Genomic DNA, 18,969 nt, shown 5'->3' on the forward strand with positions numbered 1-18,969 from the left:
ACTTTTCAATTTCTTATCTCTGTTGGGATACAATCACAGTGCTGTTTTTTTGTGCTGATTTTTAGTTTTTACTGTAAAAGTGCAGATGTAGCATCAACTGAATTATAGATGTTTCTAAATTATACTGTTTGCTTATCAGTATGTTGGGTCCACCTACACTCACTCCAACAAGTCTGTCACCAAGATGGTGACAGTTCATGGTCAGAGGTATCATACCTTTGGACCATTAAGGGTACAGTTAGAAAGGTCCTTGTGGTGCATTATGCATTTACACATTTAAATTTGCATTGTGTAAGTCCAAAGTGTGAAATAGCCAGTGGAAACGTGTTGAAAAAGCTGAGAAAAAACAGCCAATACCATACTGCTCACATAACATACACATACATTTGTAAGATGAAAAACATAATTACACTTACATGCAAAGATTCTATGTAGTTTTGCATTACTGCAAAAAAAATAATAAGCATTAGAAGATATTATGTGGACAAAATACTGTTAAGTATTTGTCAAAGAGAACAGCTTTTTTTAGGCTCATTTTTTAGACATTCAAATATAAGAATGTCTGGAAAGCGCTGATCAAAACCATTGCTTATCAGACACTCGCTGGGCTGGGACCCAACGAGTGGGCTGTTGGGAAGATTAAACTGAATCCCTAAATAATTTCACAGAAGCAGATGATGGGTTTTAACCAGAGAAGTCTAATTTAGTTTGATGCTATGGGCTGTCTGGCTCTGCCAAAAACATTTGATGTCCCTGCATGGGAGATAAAGAGCAGAGGAGACTGCAGGCTATAGGTTAGTAGCCTCCCCAAATGGGTCATTACACTAGTTTGATATATCTCTTACTGAAAAAATGAAAAAAGTGATCTGAAATACATCAACTTTTTTTTTACCTATAGACATATGAAAGTGTGGCACACTAACATTACAGTCCCAGTCATTGTCATGTATTTCTTGAATCTGACATCTTTTTTTATTTTTTTTCTTAAATTACTTAGCTTCTGAAATCAATGTAATAGAAAAGACTCTGACCTTTCCTTCCTATTGTGATTACTGAGCCTCTACACAATGGCCTGCCATTCCACATCACTTTGCTGTATCCTCCAGGGCAACAATACCTGACTGCTTTTACAGCTGCAAAATTGCTTTGTACAGTGTGACTTTCTACTTTTCTCCACGCTGCATGTGCACATATGCACTACTGATATTTTACACAGCAAATGCACTGAGTCATGGCAAATGAGTCATGACTGCTTGTTTGTTTGTTTGGTGTGTTGCACAAAGAAAGTTTTTCTTTCTTCTCTTAATGCCAGTACAGTGGTCCCCTATGTAATCCGGGGGGGGGGGGGGTGGGGGTGGGCGGGTAGTCAGCTGGTTTCCAAAAGTGAGGCCACAACTGGTTAACAATTGTTTTTTTACACTGATCTGTATTCATGTGTCTTGCTATAATGAAGGTTTCATGTTAGCCGTGTTTGGCACAAGGTTGTAACAACGGTGAGAAACATTCTACGAAACAGAGCAGCCAAGCCATGCAAAAAGAAGTGGGTGGTACAGTAATGATCTCGACCTCTACTGCATAGACTTAGGTTTCAAGATGGCAGCGACAGCAAGTGAGATATTTTGGCCTCACTTTTGTAAAGTGGGTGAGATGTGTCGTCCATGAATTGTCCATTATCCATAAATAATGAATCCTTACAAATGCTTTAGTAACTTGTGTTGTCTCTTGGTTGAAATTAGCTCATGGTTGACGATGACTGACAGATGGTTCATCCAATGACCTATCAAGTATGCACTGAAAGGAGCCTGTTTTGGTCTAATAATAGATATTTGTATTACCAAAATTACACACAACCAACCAAAAGTGGAAATCAATCACATATTCCATCATCTTTTGCCTAATTTATAGAACCAACCCTCTACTCCAACCTACTGAAGTCTATGGACGGATTGTCCATCAACACCCCAGTCAAAACATAGTTAGAATGAATATATGCATAGACGTTTGAGGTATTCGTTGTAGCATAAACATTCATGCCATATTGATTTTATTGTAAAAACAACCCGCCTACACGTCCCAGTCCCTGTGGAAATTAAAGAAGATGGTGTGAATTTCTGTAGAATACTGTATCATCAACCAAGCATCACAAACTGAGGAGGTGCCAAAACATTCCACTGAATGCACAGATATAAAATATTAAATCCAACCCAGATTACAAGTTGTGTGGAAAGGTGTACTCAACCTATTGCAGCAAAGTGCCCAATGTGTGCAGGTTTTCATATAGACTCTAACCTTGAACCCAGGCAGCAGAGGGCCTGCCTTGTTAAAGGCTAAGTACAATAGAAAGTATGTGTCTTTTTTACTGCAGAAAATAATAGGTCATGTTTGGACAGCCAGCATCCACCACAGGGTTAGGGTTAACTTCCCCTGTATGATTTTTTTTAGGGCCATTTTCAAAGGGGAAGGAGGCAGCTGTCTGTAAAATTGACCTGTATGCCTGTACATCTATGGGACTTCTGAACAATCAGGTATATCATATCAGGCATAACTATGCAGGAAAAACAGCCCAGACACAAAAGAAATAGAAAAGAAATTTGAAAGGCGAGCTGTCTCTTCAACCATCGTCAGACCACATCCCTGTCAGTAGTTTGTCATATTACACCGATTGGGTCAGGTGCATTGAAGCCTGAAGAATGTAATATCATGTGAATGTGTAATTTCCCAAGAATCCATCTTTTTAGCATGTATAGTGGCTAAGTGTGGAGCTACCCTCAGAATCTGTGGAGCTACCCTCAGACTCTGTGCCATGTGTTTGAGGAAGTTTGTAAAACTTAAAAAATAATGTTGGAGCTATATATTCAGACCACCATATGCTGCAGCCCCACTTCATTGGCTTGCCTGTGTACGCTCCAGAATCAGAAGATTGGCCGTCGGCCCATAAGCCACACTTATTGGCTCATGGCTCCGCTGCACAATGACTCTCTTTCTTTTCCCCTTACCCCCTCTATACCCTGTCTTATATCATTATCGCCGTGTACAGAGGAATGATAATGATATGTACATCTATTCAACCTGGGTGACATGCCTCGCAGGAAGCTGCCGAGCAGACATTCCTCCCCCTTCTTTCCTCGCTCAAACTCTCTTTCCTCTTCCTTTTTATCCCTCCCTCTCCCTCGGCAGACGTGGGGCATTTGTTATTTGTCCCCTAACCTACTATGTTTTCTCTCACAATGATTTATAAATAGGGTGCTGCTTAGCATATCAAAAGGCACAGAGGCAAGGAGAGGCAAAAGAGAGGGAGGATGAGAGATACAAGAAGATGTTGGAACGATGGGAGTTGGGGGGGAGACAAAAGAAGACAGTTTATGAACTCAGCTCAGGTGTCTAACACTGTCACTCAGCCTCAGTGAGTCGGTTTAACGGATAGGTGGGGTGCTCAGGCTTGAGATATCATACTGAGCTGTGAAATATCTCATCTCAAACAGCATTTCATTAAAGCATGTATATGCTGTTTGATAGTTCAGACGAGGGCTCCCTGCCGAGTTCTTTTTTTTGTTTTGGCTGAGAATTACATTTGCAAAGTTCATGCAAATTCTCCTTTGAGGTTAATGATATATTACATCTTTTTTTTTTAAAGTTCCACTGTTGTGCAAATATCTTTCAACTCGACTTTCAAATCATCTAGTTAAAATTGAGCAGTGATGACAGATTTAAAAAAAATATGAAACAAAAGATACACTTGCATTGTTTTTGTACACACGTACAATCCCCATTTATTTTAAGGCCTTGTGTCTCTACAATGAAACGTGAGGCATTGACTGTTTCTGCATGCAAATATAGTAAATATTTCCAATTGAAGCATACATACATTGCTTAGACTAATGCAAATATGGACAATGAATCCAAATATGTGCAATATGGTAAACTCAGTCACTGATACTCAGTAAGGATATTAAAGTAGCCGTCAGTTCAGCTGCGCAACAGGTGAAAAGAGTCGTTGTAGTGTTTCCTCACAGCAAGAAGGTTCCTGCTTTGAATCTGGCTGGAACCTTTCCTTGTGGAGTTTGCAAAACGTCCATTTTACTTTAATTGTTGACTCTAGTGTGTGGTTGGTTGTTTGTCTCTCTATGCCCCCATTTCATGCCTACTGCGAGCTGCAACCCCACACAATGACCCTGTAGCTACTGGACAAAATGGGTTAATGTATGGAGAGATGGATGATTTTTTAATTTTTTTTTTAATTTTAAACGCAAAGAACAAAACTTTTTGTACTGTTTTAAATGCAGAAAGGGGGATTATCTTTTAAAATATTGTTAATCACAACAACACCTTCTTTGCCATAATGTAGCTAATAACCTAAATATGCTATTATTAGTAGCATCAACTAGTTAGTTATTATTAGTTATTATACTATTATGGATTGGAGATTGGTCTGAAGTTTTTCAGCTCTTTTGGATGGGCAGTTATTGGATGGATATGTGCTACAAAAGAGAACAATACATTGTTTAGCAAAAAACACTACACCTATAATATTAATTTCCAAATTCAGGCAGTGCTTTTTGCTTCTGTGTTTTATGCTTATATAACACCTGGACAGCTATTGATAAAGATAAACACAAGTGTTTAGTGGGACCTAACCATAAAGCAGCCATACTTGACGTATGTAACGTAAGTTTAAAATGTAAAGTACTATACATTGTTGCTACTGGAATTTATATGTCTCATATGTTCAACTGATGTACTGTTTTAATGTACAGCTGTCAGCTGCACATTAACTGCACTGCCATTGTGAAACCAGCTTCTGTCACCTTATTATATTTAACTCATCTTCCCTAAAATGCAGGCGCAAATATCAGACCATAGAATACATATTTGCTGACTGCTAACTGTGAGTAAGATATGCATATTAAGAGGCTTTGCCACTGTGACCCACTATCAGAGTACAGTGCACATGTGAACAAAGCCTCTGTGCCTTCATTTGGAAACTGGGGCTCGGACTCGGGCGCCGGTTGAGCAGCGGGCCGAGCCCACCGAGACACAGAGGTGCATCTGAGCCCAATTAACCTCTGTCTGTATCACTGTGTGTCTCTGTGGACGCAAGGAGATGAGTTCTGGACTCAACCTTGACAGGCTCACATGGCACAGAGTGCAGCATCCTGAAATGGATGCACAAAAAAAAGGGGGGGGGGATAATTTCCATTTTTCTGGTTGTGTGTTTTGTAAGCTCCCAGCTGCTCATCTTATGTCTCTCTTTTTTTCTCATGTAGCACACTAAACAGTCCCTCTGCCTCCGTGTGAATTTGCATATTTCCACACACTCTGCACACCTCAGCTGTTTGTAATAAATAGGAGGAGTACCTCGTGCCACGATTCATAGTGCTAAATAAATAAAGAGCTATCAAAGACTGCAGATTTATGGAAAAGTAGTCAGTGTTGTAAGCATTTATTTTCCCTTCATTGCTGTTAGAGAGAGTAATGGGCTGCGAGCTCGGCTCAGAACGGGGGTGTCACTATCGGTGTTAAAGCTGTCCCGTGGTGCTGATAACATGCAATAATTCTGACTGTTTTTATTGCACAACATAAGTGTCACACTTTATGTGGCTCATCCAAAACTGATGGTCAAAATATTATAGCTTATCATAGTGCTTTGGATATGGTAATTCTATTCTTAAAAAGTGTGGATTATTTCATTTCAATGTACTGAAATATTGTTTGTTTTGTACTTCTGGATCTGTTTTTAACTTTAAAACTAGCCCTAAAACTTGTCTCCATGTTTTGAATAATTAAAGAAATTCAATATTAACATTGTCAGGGCAGCACAGGGGGGTGGACTCTCTATGCCAGTCACCTAAATGCTACACAGAGAGGTCCACAGGTAGGAGCGGGCCCAGCCTCCAACGGCAAGTACCCGCCTGATCAACTGGAAGTTCAAGCCACCCTGGAAGTGGTAGAACGCCATTTTAGTAGTTCCAAACCGGCCAGCTCCCCAACATATATCAATGAAAGCTCAGTCTGAACAGTTTAATGTACAAAGACACAAATGTCTCAAATATTTGTTGCTAATCTTGTTAGCATGGTGCTCTTTTTAACAAGCTATGTTCCCCTTAGAAGCTAAAGTTAAATATTCCAGAGGGTATCTATATATGTGTGTGTGTGTGTGTGTGTCAGGCTGTAAACATGTTTATTTTTGCTGTAAAATTTGTACATTTTTTTTTAACATGTAGGTTTTTACTCACTTTTAAATCCAGCCCTCAAGTGGCCACTTGCATTTTTTCCATATTAGCTTTACACCATGATTGTACTTTGTTATGTGCTGTGTTGGACCATATTTCAGTTGTGTTTTCTGTCTAAACTAGCTTATCCATCAAATGTATGTAGTTTAAACCACTCATATTTTGACAATATTAACAATTTCAGTAAACTTTGATTACGGAATGAAGATAGTTTTCATTGAAATAACTATTTAAAGCCTAAAGTGACAAAATTATGTCACATAATGAATCACAATCAAATTAGTGTTTTTTATCATAGCATTTTCTTCTTTCTTAATCCAGATTAAGAATGTAATGTAAACCAAAGCCCATAACCTTAATATTATTATCCAGCGACAAAAAGGTTATGACCACTGCACTTTACAGTAACCAAAAATGGAGGACAGTTGTGACAGAGGTGTTCAGAGGAGGAACACGAATTGTTACATCAGATTTCTGTTTTCTATTCTCACAGTTGTCACTTCATATCTCATCAAACATGTGAATGTCAGAGGTTTGTTGTACAGCTGCCGAATGCTACGTGGAACATAATAGAGAAGATGATGTCTGATGAGGTGTGTGTTATCAGGAATTAACTGTCACAACCCCAAGGGGTGTTTTTCACTGCTGTCACCTTGTAATCACTGTCATTGTTCACTGAAATATAAAGTCCTGCACCTCTTTGGAAACAGCGCAACCATGGCTACAAGTAAAGAGAACACAAACATGTTTCTGTAGTATTCTGTAGTTTAAAGACATATAAATATTTGTATTTTTACAGCCTTTACAAACTAGTTTTTCAACTATACAAAATCTGCAGATCACCCTAAAACTTTTTCGTCATGTGACTGCTGGTCATGAGGATGTAAATTCCATTGGAGTTGTTGCAGTAAAAAGTGTAGTTTTGATTAAAATATAATAAAATATCACAATATTCAGCTTAGACTTGATCATATGTTCACGCATGGTGCATTCAAGTACATATGAAGACTCCTGGGATTCTGATGTTATTGAGCAACAATGTGTGAAGTTCCAGACGATGTATACAGCAGTCTTATTCTAGCTTGTTAGTCCTCTGCAGTGTGGTACAAAAATACATTTATTTATATTTGCAGGCTATCCCTGTGCATATATAGGTCAGGTGGGTTCAAAACATTGACCTGTTCAGTCTGGTAACCAGTCGTGCCCACAGCTTGCCGTGTACTATCAATCAGAGGGAAGATGAGGTGAGAGTTTTCTTGTGATTAGTGTTGACCCAGACTTTGAATATGTTTATCTCATGACTCAGAACCTGCTGCTGCTCTGATTTACAGCCTGATTTACATTTCTCAGGGCATTTGGCGAACGCTGGTTGGATGGGGGGGTCGTGCTTTAATCCTTCTGTAGCATAGAGTTGTATTTGTGTCATAAAGAATCGCGTAGTGCCGTTCATTGTGTAAAAGTAAATGGATCATCTCTCACTATACACACATTAGTAACCAATTGGAAAGAAAGAGAGTTGTTTATGAGCCAAGATTGCACACGAGCAACAGAGCTTTAGATCAACAAATCTTGTGTGTGGGTAATCTTTTTTGCAAGTGTGTGTTTACTAAAACACCCCAGTGTGTGTGAGAGAGAACGTTATTCACTTACAGGTGCAAGCAAGCAAGCAAGCGATACCTGTGTACGTGTGACTGACACTTGTGTGGGCTAGCATCATTGATTTAAATATGGGTGAGTTGTTGTGTCATGTGTGAAGGCTAAGTTCATTCTAATGATTATATTGATTTTATATATACATATATACACACATATGTGTGTGTGTATAGTAGTTGGAGTCTTACTGATTGTATGGGGTGAACAGGTGTCCTTATGCAGCAACGACCTCAAACAGGTGTATCTGATGTAGCATAATAGATGGAGTGTAGGTGGACTTTTTAAAGGCGGACTAACAGGGTCAGAATTCTAGCTGATAGACAGGTGTTCAAATACTTATTTGCAGCTGTATCATACAAATAAATAGTTAAAAAATCATACATTGTGATTTCTGGATTTTTCCTTTTTAGATTATGTCTCTCACAGTGGACATGCACCTACGATGAACATTTCAGACTCCTCCATAACTTCTAAGTGGAAGAACTTGCAAAATAGCAGGGTGTTCAAATACTTATTTTCCTCACTATATATACGTATGTACACACACACAAATATACACATACATACATATATGTATTTATATATGTGTGTGTGTATAGTGTACATGTACATATATATATGTATATACATATACATATATAAATATGCATGTTAAATGTTCAGTTGTGCTAGTGCACTAACTGTATTCTTCCACAGCTAAATTAAATTACACTACAATATTCTATGGTAGAATTTTGAATGAATACAAATACTTAGGTGTGTATATTGACTTTTTCCCCTCATATTTTCCTTTGTGGAATCTTTATTGTTTATATATTTATACATACAAATGATAAGAAAGACAATGTCGCAAACGCAAAGAACAAACTTTGTAACTTTACAGGACTTAATATTACATCTTAATATTACACGTTCTTTCTGTATAGCACTGCATAATGCATTCACCACTCCAGGCACATTTATTTGATAAGTCTACTCACTCGACAGTTTCAGAATATTGATGCAAAATAGAATCAATCCCACCCCCCCCCCCCCCCCCCCCCCCCCCCCCCACCCCCAAGAGTGGCAGGCTCTTACAGCAGCTCATCACTGACGTTTTTCTCTTTATTTCTTCTCTTTTGAGCAATAATACCATTCAAGCCCCAAGAGCTTCGGATGATTTATTTTCTCATTGTATGCACTTATTGCTATTTTTTGCTCCTTATCTTTGTATATTATTATTTTTAATAGATACTGTTTATCTGTTTCACTACAATTTCCACACTGTAGGCAACAAGCTGTCATATAAAGTAAACAGGATTAACCCCATTTTTACCAAATGCTACATTAAAGTCAGTGTGCGTCACTTTAATGTCGCATCAGTAATTATAAAGGGGATAATGTGCAGCAAGCTGGTTATTATAGCCAAATTAACCCCTGACATCAAGCAGATTAGTAGACAGATTTTGTGTTTGACCAATCACAAGTCAAGTGTTTAACACGGTTGTATAATAAATTAATCCATCAACTTAAATAATTTTACTTTACAATGTTTTAATATAAATCTAGTACATAAATAACCAAATAATGGTATTCAATCAAAACATTTTTAGTTTTTTTTAATCTACCGTACTTGGATCTCCATTGACACTAACAAGATTCTGTTAAAAACAAAACATTCTACACTCTCCTGTGTGACCATGAAGGTATGATTGACTTATTTGTGACCAGCAGTCATGAGGCAACTATTCATTCCATTTTTTTATGCAGAATTTCATAATTGGCAAGTTGAAGTTTGTTTCAATTATTGTAAACATTTACAGCCAGACATTGTTTCTGATATATTTGATAAGGTCTTTCTATCTGTGTTAAAGTATACACTGCTTTCTAGCCACGATTTTACTGTTTACATACATCTGCATGACTTTCAAATAAAAGTGAACTTTATCTGCAGTCAATGATTGCTGAGTTTATGGCCTAAACTAGAAGGAGACTGTATATACATTTTCTGCAGACTAATCCCAGAAGAGAAAGAAAGAAACAGGCAAAAAAAAAAACAAACAAAAAAAGTTTGAACTGGCATGATTCTGTAAAAAACCAAAAATTCTGCATCCCTCATCATAACAGGTCAGCCAAGATTTACCCCCTCATGACCAACGGTCACATGACAAAAAAAAAAAGAATCCGAAAAAATCACTAAAATGAATTGCAGCGAAAATGAGCCAATATTGACTAGAAATTACAGAGCAAAAAGAATGCTACACTTTAACTGCAGCGCTGCTACTTCCCCTCTGGTAATGTCTACGCTTTGTAGGTGTGAGATAGCAGACCCACCTCTGCTTCAGGGTGAATGTCATCATCAGTGGTGCTGCACTGCTGCCACCGGTGTTAGATTTACATCTCACAGCAGTAAAATAAATCTGGTGATCTTAACCTGTGCTTTATGCTCTGCTTATTTTTACTGCCTACATTAGACTTTCATAAACTGCAGACCAGGACCCAGAATGAAAGACTGCAGGCCTCACCGTGTGCCATGACTAGATTTAGAGTAGTGTAACAGAAGCCTTCTTTCCACACAATGCCCCTCATTTTTCTATTAGTGTATTATTATGACATGTAAACTAAAAATAATCCTCCACATTCCCTGCAAGGAAAGAACCTGAACTCCTAATTTTCAAAGAGAGAGGAGGAGAAATTGCTTTTTTGCTAACATCAGATTTACATCAATATTAGTTTTGCTGCTGCAGGACTGCAGGTGTCTGTGACACAAAAGAGCCAAAGCTATTGATCAGAGAGTGGCTCTGTGCCACGCAGCTAGAAAAATCCATGCAGCACATTATTAAAATGAAAAGCCACAGTAAGCAGGCCTCACCCTAACAGCATGACCTGCCTGTTGTACATGGCCTGCAGTTACTTTTCCGTCCAGATGAGGGCGACACATCAAACACTGCAGCCAGCACTGCTTTGACTCCCAGCAGTCACAGCCAGGTTGCCTGTGAGGGACAAAAAAAAGAGCGAATAAAAAGGGAGGGATGAAGGAATCCTCTTTTTTTAACAAATAAAAAAAAGACATATTGAAGTACTTTATGTTAATCCAACAAATGGGATTAGAGCACACGAGATGTAGTGTTTTTTGGACACAGGAAGCGGCGTCTAGGCCACATGGCCAGACTAACAACGACAGCTGAGACGGAAGCAGGGGCTTTGCCAACTGTCTGGCTCATTCTCTGGTAGCCCTGCTTCCCTCAGGCCACTCACAGCCAGTGTAGGAACATGTCCAACACTGTCAAATATCAGCACACACACACCATACACCACACACACTGGTCCGACATATTAATCTGCACACAAAAAAGGAAGAGGAGGTCTGTGCGTGTGCCTTTGTGTGTGGCCCTTTTTGTTTAAAGCTCCTTGCACACATTAATGTGAACCAATCAAATAAGAATGGGGAAATAATAACTGAAGCGTCACAGTTTGAAGGGTCCTTAATTATCAACACAATCACTTTCATAATTGAAAATTTGCAGGATTACATTCATTCATTCTCCTTACTGAACACAAATATCAGCTTTTATTGAACACATGGACTTTGACAGCCAAAGATATCACATTAAACCTGGTCTAACGTGTCAGGTTTGTGTATACACTTTATGAACAGGGCCACATATATTCACGGGTAATTCTCTCATGTTGTGAGTACGCACTGGCTCCATTTAAAAAGATAAAATGGCAGGTCGCTATAACAGCCGTACAGTGGACAAATATGCAGGAATTACAATACATTTCTCCTTACTATATTGTAAATAATGGCTTGAAAGTTACTTATTAAACTGAATGATTGGGGCTTAAAATGAGATTTAAGAGGATTTAATTTGGATGTAATATATTGAGTATTTAATAGAAAGACAGTAATTCATACTTTTGTTTTGATATAGCCTATTAAAATTATGAGGAAAAAATCTATGACGTAGTCTCATCCACCTGCATTGCATCATCATCATCATCATCGCCATCACCATAATCACTTAAAAAATACAGCCACGTTGCCGGGCGCGCGTGAAATCCATACTTCCCGTCTTCCCTTTCTCCAGCCTGGTTTTATTTGTGCGTCACTTGGCTCCGCCACCTGTTGCAAGAGGAAACCAGAGGTGAGGCTTCCGGTGAGGCTAAAATACTGTCAGGTTTCAGGTCCGACTCTCTCCCTCTCTCTCTTTCTCTCTCTCTCTCTCCAGAGCGAGGGTGTCAGCTGCGTGGACAAGAGCGCGGGCACTGCGCCACGTTGCCACTATACGCACAGTCAACCCCGGTCTCATCATCACTAGATAGATAGATAGATAGATAGATAGATAGATAGATAGATAGATAGATAGATAGATAGATCTTTTAATGTAAAGGGAAAACAATATAGCATGTCAGGTGTTGGCGTACCTTTCGCTGCTTCCCCCTCCTCCGCTCCTTCCATCTCCTCTCTTGGAGCTCCTCTCTGAGCCGTTCGCATTCTGCAAAAACACACAAACAAAGTGGAAAAAACGTGAACCGCACAAGCCTCTGATTGACTGATTTCCCACCTCCTCCGTTTTTTTCTCCTTGCAGCCCGTCTGACTGCAGCACTCTTGAATAATAACCCTTCTCCCCTCTCTCTCTCTCTCTCACACTCTGTCTCTCTCTCTTCTATTTAAAATGCCGCTCACAGGCGCGCTCCTGTGCCCGGTTTTTAAGCACAAAACCACACACACCCTCTCTCTCTCTCTCTCTCTCTCTCTCTCTCTTTCTCTCTCCTACTCGGACCTCGCGGGGACGCGCCCGGGCCGAGTGGAGCAAGTAAAGCCCAATGCGACTTTGGCAGGTAAAGAATGTTTAGTTTTTTTTTTTTTCCCACACCACAAATTTTATCCCAACACACACAAACACACTTCATCTCTTTCCATCAGCTTTGATCTTCATCTTCTAGGAGGTTACACAATAAAAAACAGCTTGTATTCAAATATATAAGAATAATTAGGTGTCTAGATGATGATGCGTAATAAAGAACTGCGCTCAACATAGCGGATCTGTTTCAAGGTCTGAAGTTTTTTTTCGTTTTCGTTCCGAGAGATCCCCCTCCTTTCCCTCTCTCTCTCTCTCTCTCTCTCTCTCTACCTCTACCTCCTCCCCTCCCTCCCTCCCTCCCCCCTCCTTCTACATCTCTGCATTCTCCTCTTTTAGTCGTGTGGGAAGCTCAGTGAATGCGGCTGCAGAAGGAGCCAGCATACTTATGCGCCTGACACGGATACTGTGTTCTGTCTTTACAGGATAGGGGGGGAGAAAACACAGGCTTGCGTTCCTCCTCTTTTGACTCCCATTTTTTCACCTGGATATTTTCCCTCTAAAGGTTAAAACACATTAAGTTTATTGATTTTTTTTGTATTTGGAAGCGAGTAAACGCGCGGACTTTCCAGCTCTTCACTTGCACCACAGCGGACTAAAGGCTGAATAACTGCATTATTCATTTTTACGCACCGGTTTCTGTTGTGCTGACTTGTCTCTCTTGTTTCTTCCTTTTTTTAGTCCGGGAAGGGAGCTTCAAAATCTTCTCTTTTTTTAAAAAAAATCATCAGTTTATTGAAATACTTCCCGTTGGATGAGACTTAAATAAGGCATCTATTCTGCCTGCAAACAAACTGAGGAGAAAATAACCGTTTTTGCGCAAGGACTGGACTTACCGCAGCCAGGATGGAGAATAATATATTGCTACACATAACCTGATGGGAGCGTTTTGGCTGCTGTTGCCCTCTGAAGCATTATCCCGGTGCGCAACTTCACGCGAAACAAACCAGTATTTATTCATTGGATCGTTGGGGGGTTGTTGAGCCGAGCTGAAGCCAGACGCACCACTGTTGACCATCCTCTCCCTCTCTCCCTCTCCCTCTCAGTTCATTTTCTCTTCTCCTCTGCTCCTCTTGCTCATTCCTTAAAATAAACTCTTAGAATGACGGACTTATTTCACGGCATCACCGTCCGCCTTGCGTCCTTTTTCACGCCTTGGAGTCGCCGGACGCGCCGCCAAGATCTTTAAAAAAGCTGTCAGCCTCTCCCTTTCTCTCTCATTTTTTTCCCAGAGTCTTACTCTCTTACTCTCTCTATCATAGTCTATCTCTCCTGTTACCAAATGAATGCACTCTCATGGAGGTAGCACGACCACCTTGGGGACCGAACGACCAAAGGGGTGATTTTTCCAAGCAAGAGGAGCCCGTCAGTAAGAGACGCATCGGGTGAAATCGGACCTCCCCTCCTCCTCGTCCTCCTCCTCTTCCTCCTCCTCCTCTGTTTCTCCCATCTTCACCGCACCCCCTTCCAAGCCGCTTGTCTTGGGGGTTGATCTACAGAAGCATACATGGAGATATAAAAGAATAAAAGAAAAATAGAAAAGGCAGGAGAGACCTTGTTGCACCCTATATAACTGTCTGCTGGGAGGACTGTTTGCTCACGTCTCCATCCATGCCTCACCAATGCTGCCCCGTGTCTCCAGAGGGAGCCGCAATCATTCCAACAACAGCTTTGGGTAAGTGTAATTTATTTTTCATCTATTATATATATATATATATATATATATATATATATATATATATATATATATATATATATATATATATATATATATATACATATATTTATAAAATTGTGATTAATTTAAATATTCTCTCTATGTCAGTAATAGACAGCAACCCCAACTCTATCCCGTCCCCCTTACTCTCACACAATTTCTCTGCTAAATGCTGAATGTGCTGCTCAGTGGTGGAGGTAGTGGTGGTGTGGATGGCTTCAAATGAGACCCCCATAAAAAAAGCAAGAGTGAGAGAAAGAGCTGCAGCGTTTGACTTTGATTATGTTGAATGTGCTGAGAGGGGAAGAATACAGTCACGCTGCTGTCTTTGACATTTTCAAGGCGATGCTTTTGTATAAGATGTGCAGCAGTTCAGTTTTTGTGGTACTTTTCGACCCCCTGCAGTACTGAGAAAAAGAAAAATGTGCACCATTTATATTTGTGTTGTCAAGTAATTAGGAGGCACAAAAAGTGCAATACATTAAGTAAAAGATCATTCATTTAAAAATGCATTTTGATGGTTTGTTTTCTGTGCATGTGTGTCTTGTCTTTGCGTGTATGTACGTCTGTGTCTGTGTGTGTGTGAACGTTCCCGGATGCACCTGTCTCTTCTTTTTCTCTTTCTCTCCAAAGGTTACTAAATGGTTTTCTGGGGGAGGATTTCTAACCGGCGAGATGCTGCTCGTACTCCTGCTGGCAGCCTTTTCTGCTTCGATCTCTGGCTCCCTCTCCTCCTCCTCCTCCTCATCCCCTTCCATGTCAGAAGGACCCCCGATGGCGGATCCGTCCGCCTCAGATTTGATAGCTGAGACCTGCGTGGCCTGCTCCTGCACTTCGCTCGAGAACGTGCTGTATGTTAACTGCGAGAAGATCACAGTCTACCGGCCCACGCAGCTCATCCCTCCGGCTTCGTCCCTGTACCACCTGAACTTTCAGAACAACTTCTTGATCATCCTCTACCCGAACTCCTTTCTCAACTTTACCCACGCAGTGTCGTTGCAGCTGGGGAACAATAAACTGCAAAACATTGAGGGTGGAGCATTCATGGGGATGAGCGCGTTAAAGCAACTGCACCTAAACAATAATGAGTTAAAGGTGCTGCGAGCGGACACTTTTCAAGGCATAGAAAACTTGGAATACCTCCAGGCTGACTACAACTTGATAAAGTACATTGAAAAGGGAGCGTTTAACAAACTTCACAAGCTAAAAGTGCTGATCCTGAATGATAACCTCATCCAGGCGCTCCCTGATAACATATTTCGCTTTGCCTCACTAACACACTTGGATATAAGGGGGAATAGAATCCAGAAGCTCCCTTATTTGGGTGTTCTGGAGCACATTGGGCGCATTGTAGAGCTGCAGCTGGATGACAATCCCTGGAACTGTACCTGTGACTTAGCACCTCTAAAGGCATGGCTTGAAAACATGCCCTATAATATTTTTATCGGCGAGGCCATATGTGAAACACCCAGTGACTTATATGGGAGGCTCCTGAAAGAAACCAACAAACAGGAGCTTTGTCCCATGGGAACAGGGAGCGAGTTCGACGTCAGGATGCCACCCGTGCTGCCCGATGGTGGACAGTTTCCTTCTAGAATGTCCCCAACCACAGTGGCTCCAATAGCCACAAAATCGCCAAAAACCACAGACTCATCTAAGATTTACGGTAATGGCATTGTAGCTGGTTTACCACCCTTTGGAAGAAACAGTCAGATTGTTTCCTTTCAGACAAGGACCCCACCTTTGTTGTGTCCCCAACCATGCAGCTGTAAAGCCCATCCCTCTGACTTTGGCATTAGTGTCAGCTGTCAGGAGAGGAATATTAAAAATCTGGCCGATCTCATTCCCAAACCCCCAAATGCCAAGAAACTCCACCTAAGTGGAAATTTCATCCGTGATATCAGCCCAACTGATTTTCAAGGGTTTGAAGGCTTAGACTTACTCCACCTCGGCAGCAATCAAATAGTCACAGTGCAGAAAGGTGTGTTTGCTAACCTCACTAACTTGAGAAGACTGTATTTAAATGGTAATCAGTTAGAACAGTTACACCCAGAGATGTTTTTGGGCCTCACAAACCTGCAGTACCTGTATTTGGAATACAATGCCATAAAGGAAATCTTAGCGGGCACCTTTGACTCCATGCCGAACCTGCAGCTCCTCTATCTTAACAACAATGTTCTGCGGAGTCTCCCCGCTTACGTGTTTGCGGGTGTCTCTTTGGCCAGACTGAATCTGAAAAACAACCACTTCATGACCCTGCCGGTGAGTGGTGTCTTGGACCAGCTACGGTCGTTGACCCAGATAGACCTTGAAGGGAACCCGTGGGAGTGTTCCTGCGATCTGGTCGCCCTCAAACTCTGGCTGGAGAAGCTGAGTGATGGAGTGGCTGCCAAAGAGGTGAAATGTGCATCCCCTGTGCAGTTCGTCAACAATGAGCTGCGCCTCTTAAAAAATGAGATCCTGTGTCCCAGGCTCGCAAGGCCACCATTTATTCAGACCAGTGCCACCCCAGTTTTGACCTCGGTGTCACCCGCCGGGGTCGGCAAAGCACCGCCTGGAGGACCTGTGCCGCTCTCAATTATGATCCTCAGCATCCTTGTGGTGCTAATCCTTACTGTGTTTGTGGCCTTCTGCCTTTTAGTCTTTGTCCTGAGGCGGAATAAAAAACCAGTGGGGAGGCAAGAGGGGCTGGGGAACCAGGAGTGCGGCTCCATGTCACTGCAGCTTCGCCGCCACAGCCACAAATCCGGCAAGAAAGGCTCCATCCCCGGAGACGACCTGGGAGGCGAAACTTTCATCCCCCAGACCATCGAGCACATCGGCAAAAGCCACACTTGCGGGATCGGACGCTCCTCAGACATGGACGCTGGCTTCAAGTTTGCGGATTCTCAGCGGCAGAAGATTATCTTTCGAAACAGCGGCGACAAGGACAAAGATGCGCTTTCCACCCTGGAGCGCAACAAACGCCTCAGCACCATCGATGAACTGGAGGAGTTCCTCCCCCACCGGGAGCCCAGCATGTTCATCCATAACTTTCTGGACAGCAAAAGAGATTTCAACAGTATAGGGATGGGCGGGTACGAAATCCGCTACCCGGAGAAAACACTGGATAAAAAGATGAAGAAGTCGTCGCTGATAGGCGGGAACCACAGTAAGATCGTGGTGGAGCAGAGGAAAAGTGATTATTACGAGCTCAAAGCCAAGCTCCAAGGAACGCCTGATTATCTGCAGGTGCTTGAGGAGCAGACTGCACTGAGTAAAATGTAGGGATTGTTTGATTTTGTGCATTGATTAGACACACACACACACAAATGCAGACAGACGGCCAAACACATCTGCCTTTCTCTGGCTCTTTGTCCCCTACCATTCAATCCTCTAGATCTCTCACCCTCTGTCCTCATCTATCTATCTATCTCTCTCTCTCTGCAGCCACACACACACACAAAGCAAGTGCCTTCTGGAAATCCTTAATGACCAATGCAGAGATGGACAAAATGGCTCCACATTACAAAGCTATTAGTAGTATCAGCGTGGATGTATTTCAAAGTAAAAGACCTTTTCTTTGGATTATCCACTACATGCAAAACACACCACAGGACACCTAAGAGGCAACCAGACAGACAGTCATAGTAATTGTGCTGCTATTGAAATGGGTACTTCTTTTTTGTCTTCTTTTTCCTCCTCCTTTTTGTTTTTCCCAACCAAATCAAAAGGGTCTTGAAAAAACTGCGAGAAACGTCTTCAGCCCCGAATAAACGAGAGAAAAAAAGGAGGGGAGTTGTTTTTTTTGTTGCTACTTCTGGGATGAGATTAACAGAATCACTGACTCAATGGATGCTACTTTTATTTCTTTTGAGTTTTTTTTTTTTACCATCTGTTTCTTCTTGGGGATGCAGACTCTCTCTGCCATCTTGTCTGGATTACACACCGATAGCAGTTACACACCTGCTCTTTGGCTTAACCGGCTCCTGTTTCAAAAGTCGGTGTGAGATTTTTTTTTTTTTTAAGAAAAAAACAAAAAAAAACTTTTGCGGGAATGATTTTCTGACTTGTTTTATTTGTGTAAAGAGCCATGTTAAATATAGTGTCTTCTGAATGGAGTTGTGTTTCTCTTCTCAAAAATTGCTACTTACAGTAACTGTATGTTTTTGGGTGAAATCTAACGGCACATACACTGTCAGAGGACGTTGTTTCTGGAACAAAAAAATGGAGAAAAAAAAACGATGATAAAGAAAAAAAAAATTTACAAAAGCTGCTTGCCATGTAAGCGTAAACCTGGAATTTATTTTGTAAGTCTTACATTATTTGTATCTGTGGGACTGGTTTGTAAATTACAAGGAAAGATACACATGAACACACACACATACTATACGACGGAACATCTTCATCAAGAGACTACAAGCCAGAATATATTTCAATCCACCATCCCCCCTGACCCCCTTGTCAGCTCTCAATTCGTAGTTAAAAGAAAATTTAACGACATAGTTAATTTATTTTTCTATGCAGGATTATTTAAAGGTATTA

The 18,969-nt window shown here is 41.0% G+C and overlaps 1 protein-coding gene across 1 annotated transcript; it reads left to right on the top strand.

Moving 5' to 3' along the window:
- Nucleotides 1–15,120: 15,120 nt before the first annotated feature.
- On the top strand, nucleotides 15,121–18,272 carry slitrk4 (SLIT and NTRK-like family, member 4). The gene has a single exon (XM_028416361.1). The coding sequence runs from the start codon at nucleotides 15,121–15,123 to the stop codon at nucleotides 17,710–17,712; it is 2,592 nt and encodes an 863-aa protein (XP_028272162.1). The 3' UTR covers nucleotides 17,713–18,272.
- Nucleotides 18,273–18,969: the final 697 nt, after the last annotated feature.

Source organism: Parambassis ranga, chromosome 10, assembly GCF_900634625.1.
Source record: "Parambassis ranga chromosome 10, fParRan2.1, whole genome shotgun sequence".
In the NCBI taxonomy this organism is placed as follows: domain Eukaryota; kingdom Metazoa; phylum Chordata; class Actinopteri; family Ambassidae; genus Parambassis; species Parambassis ranga.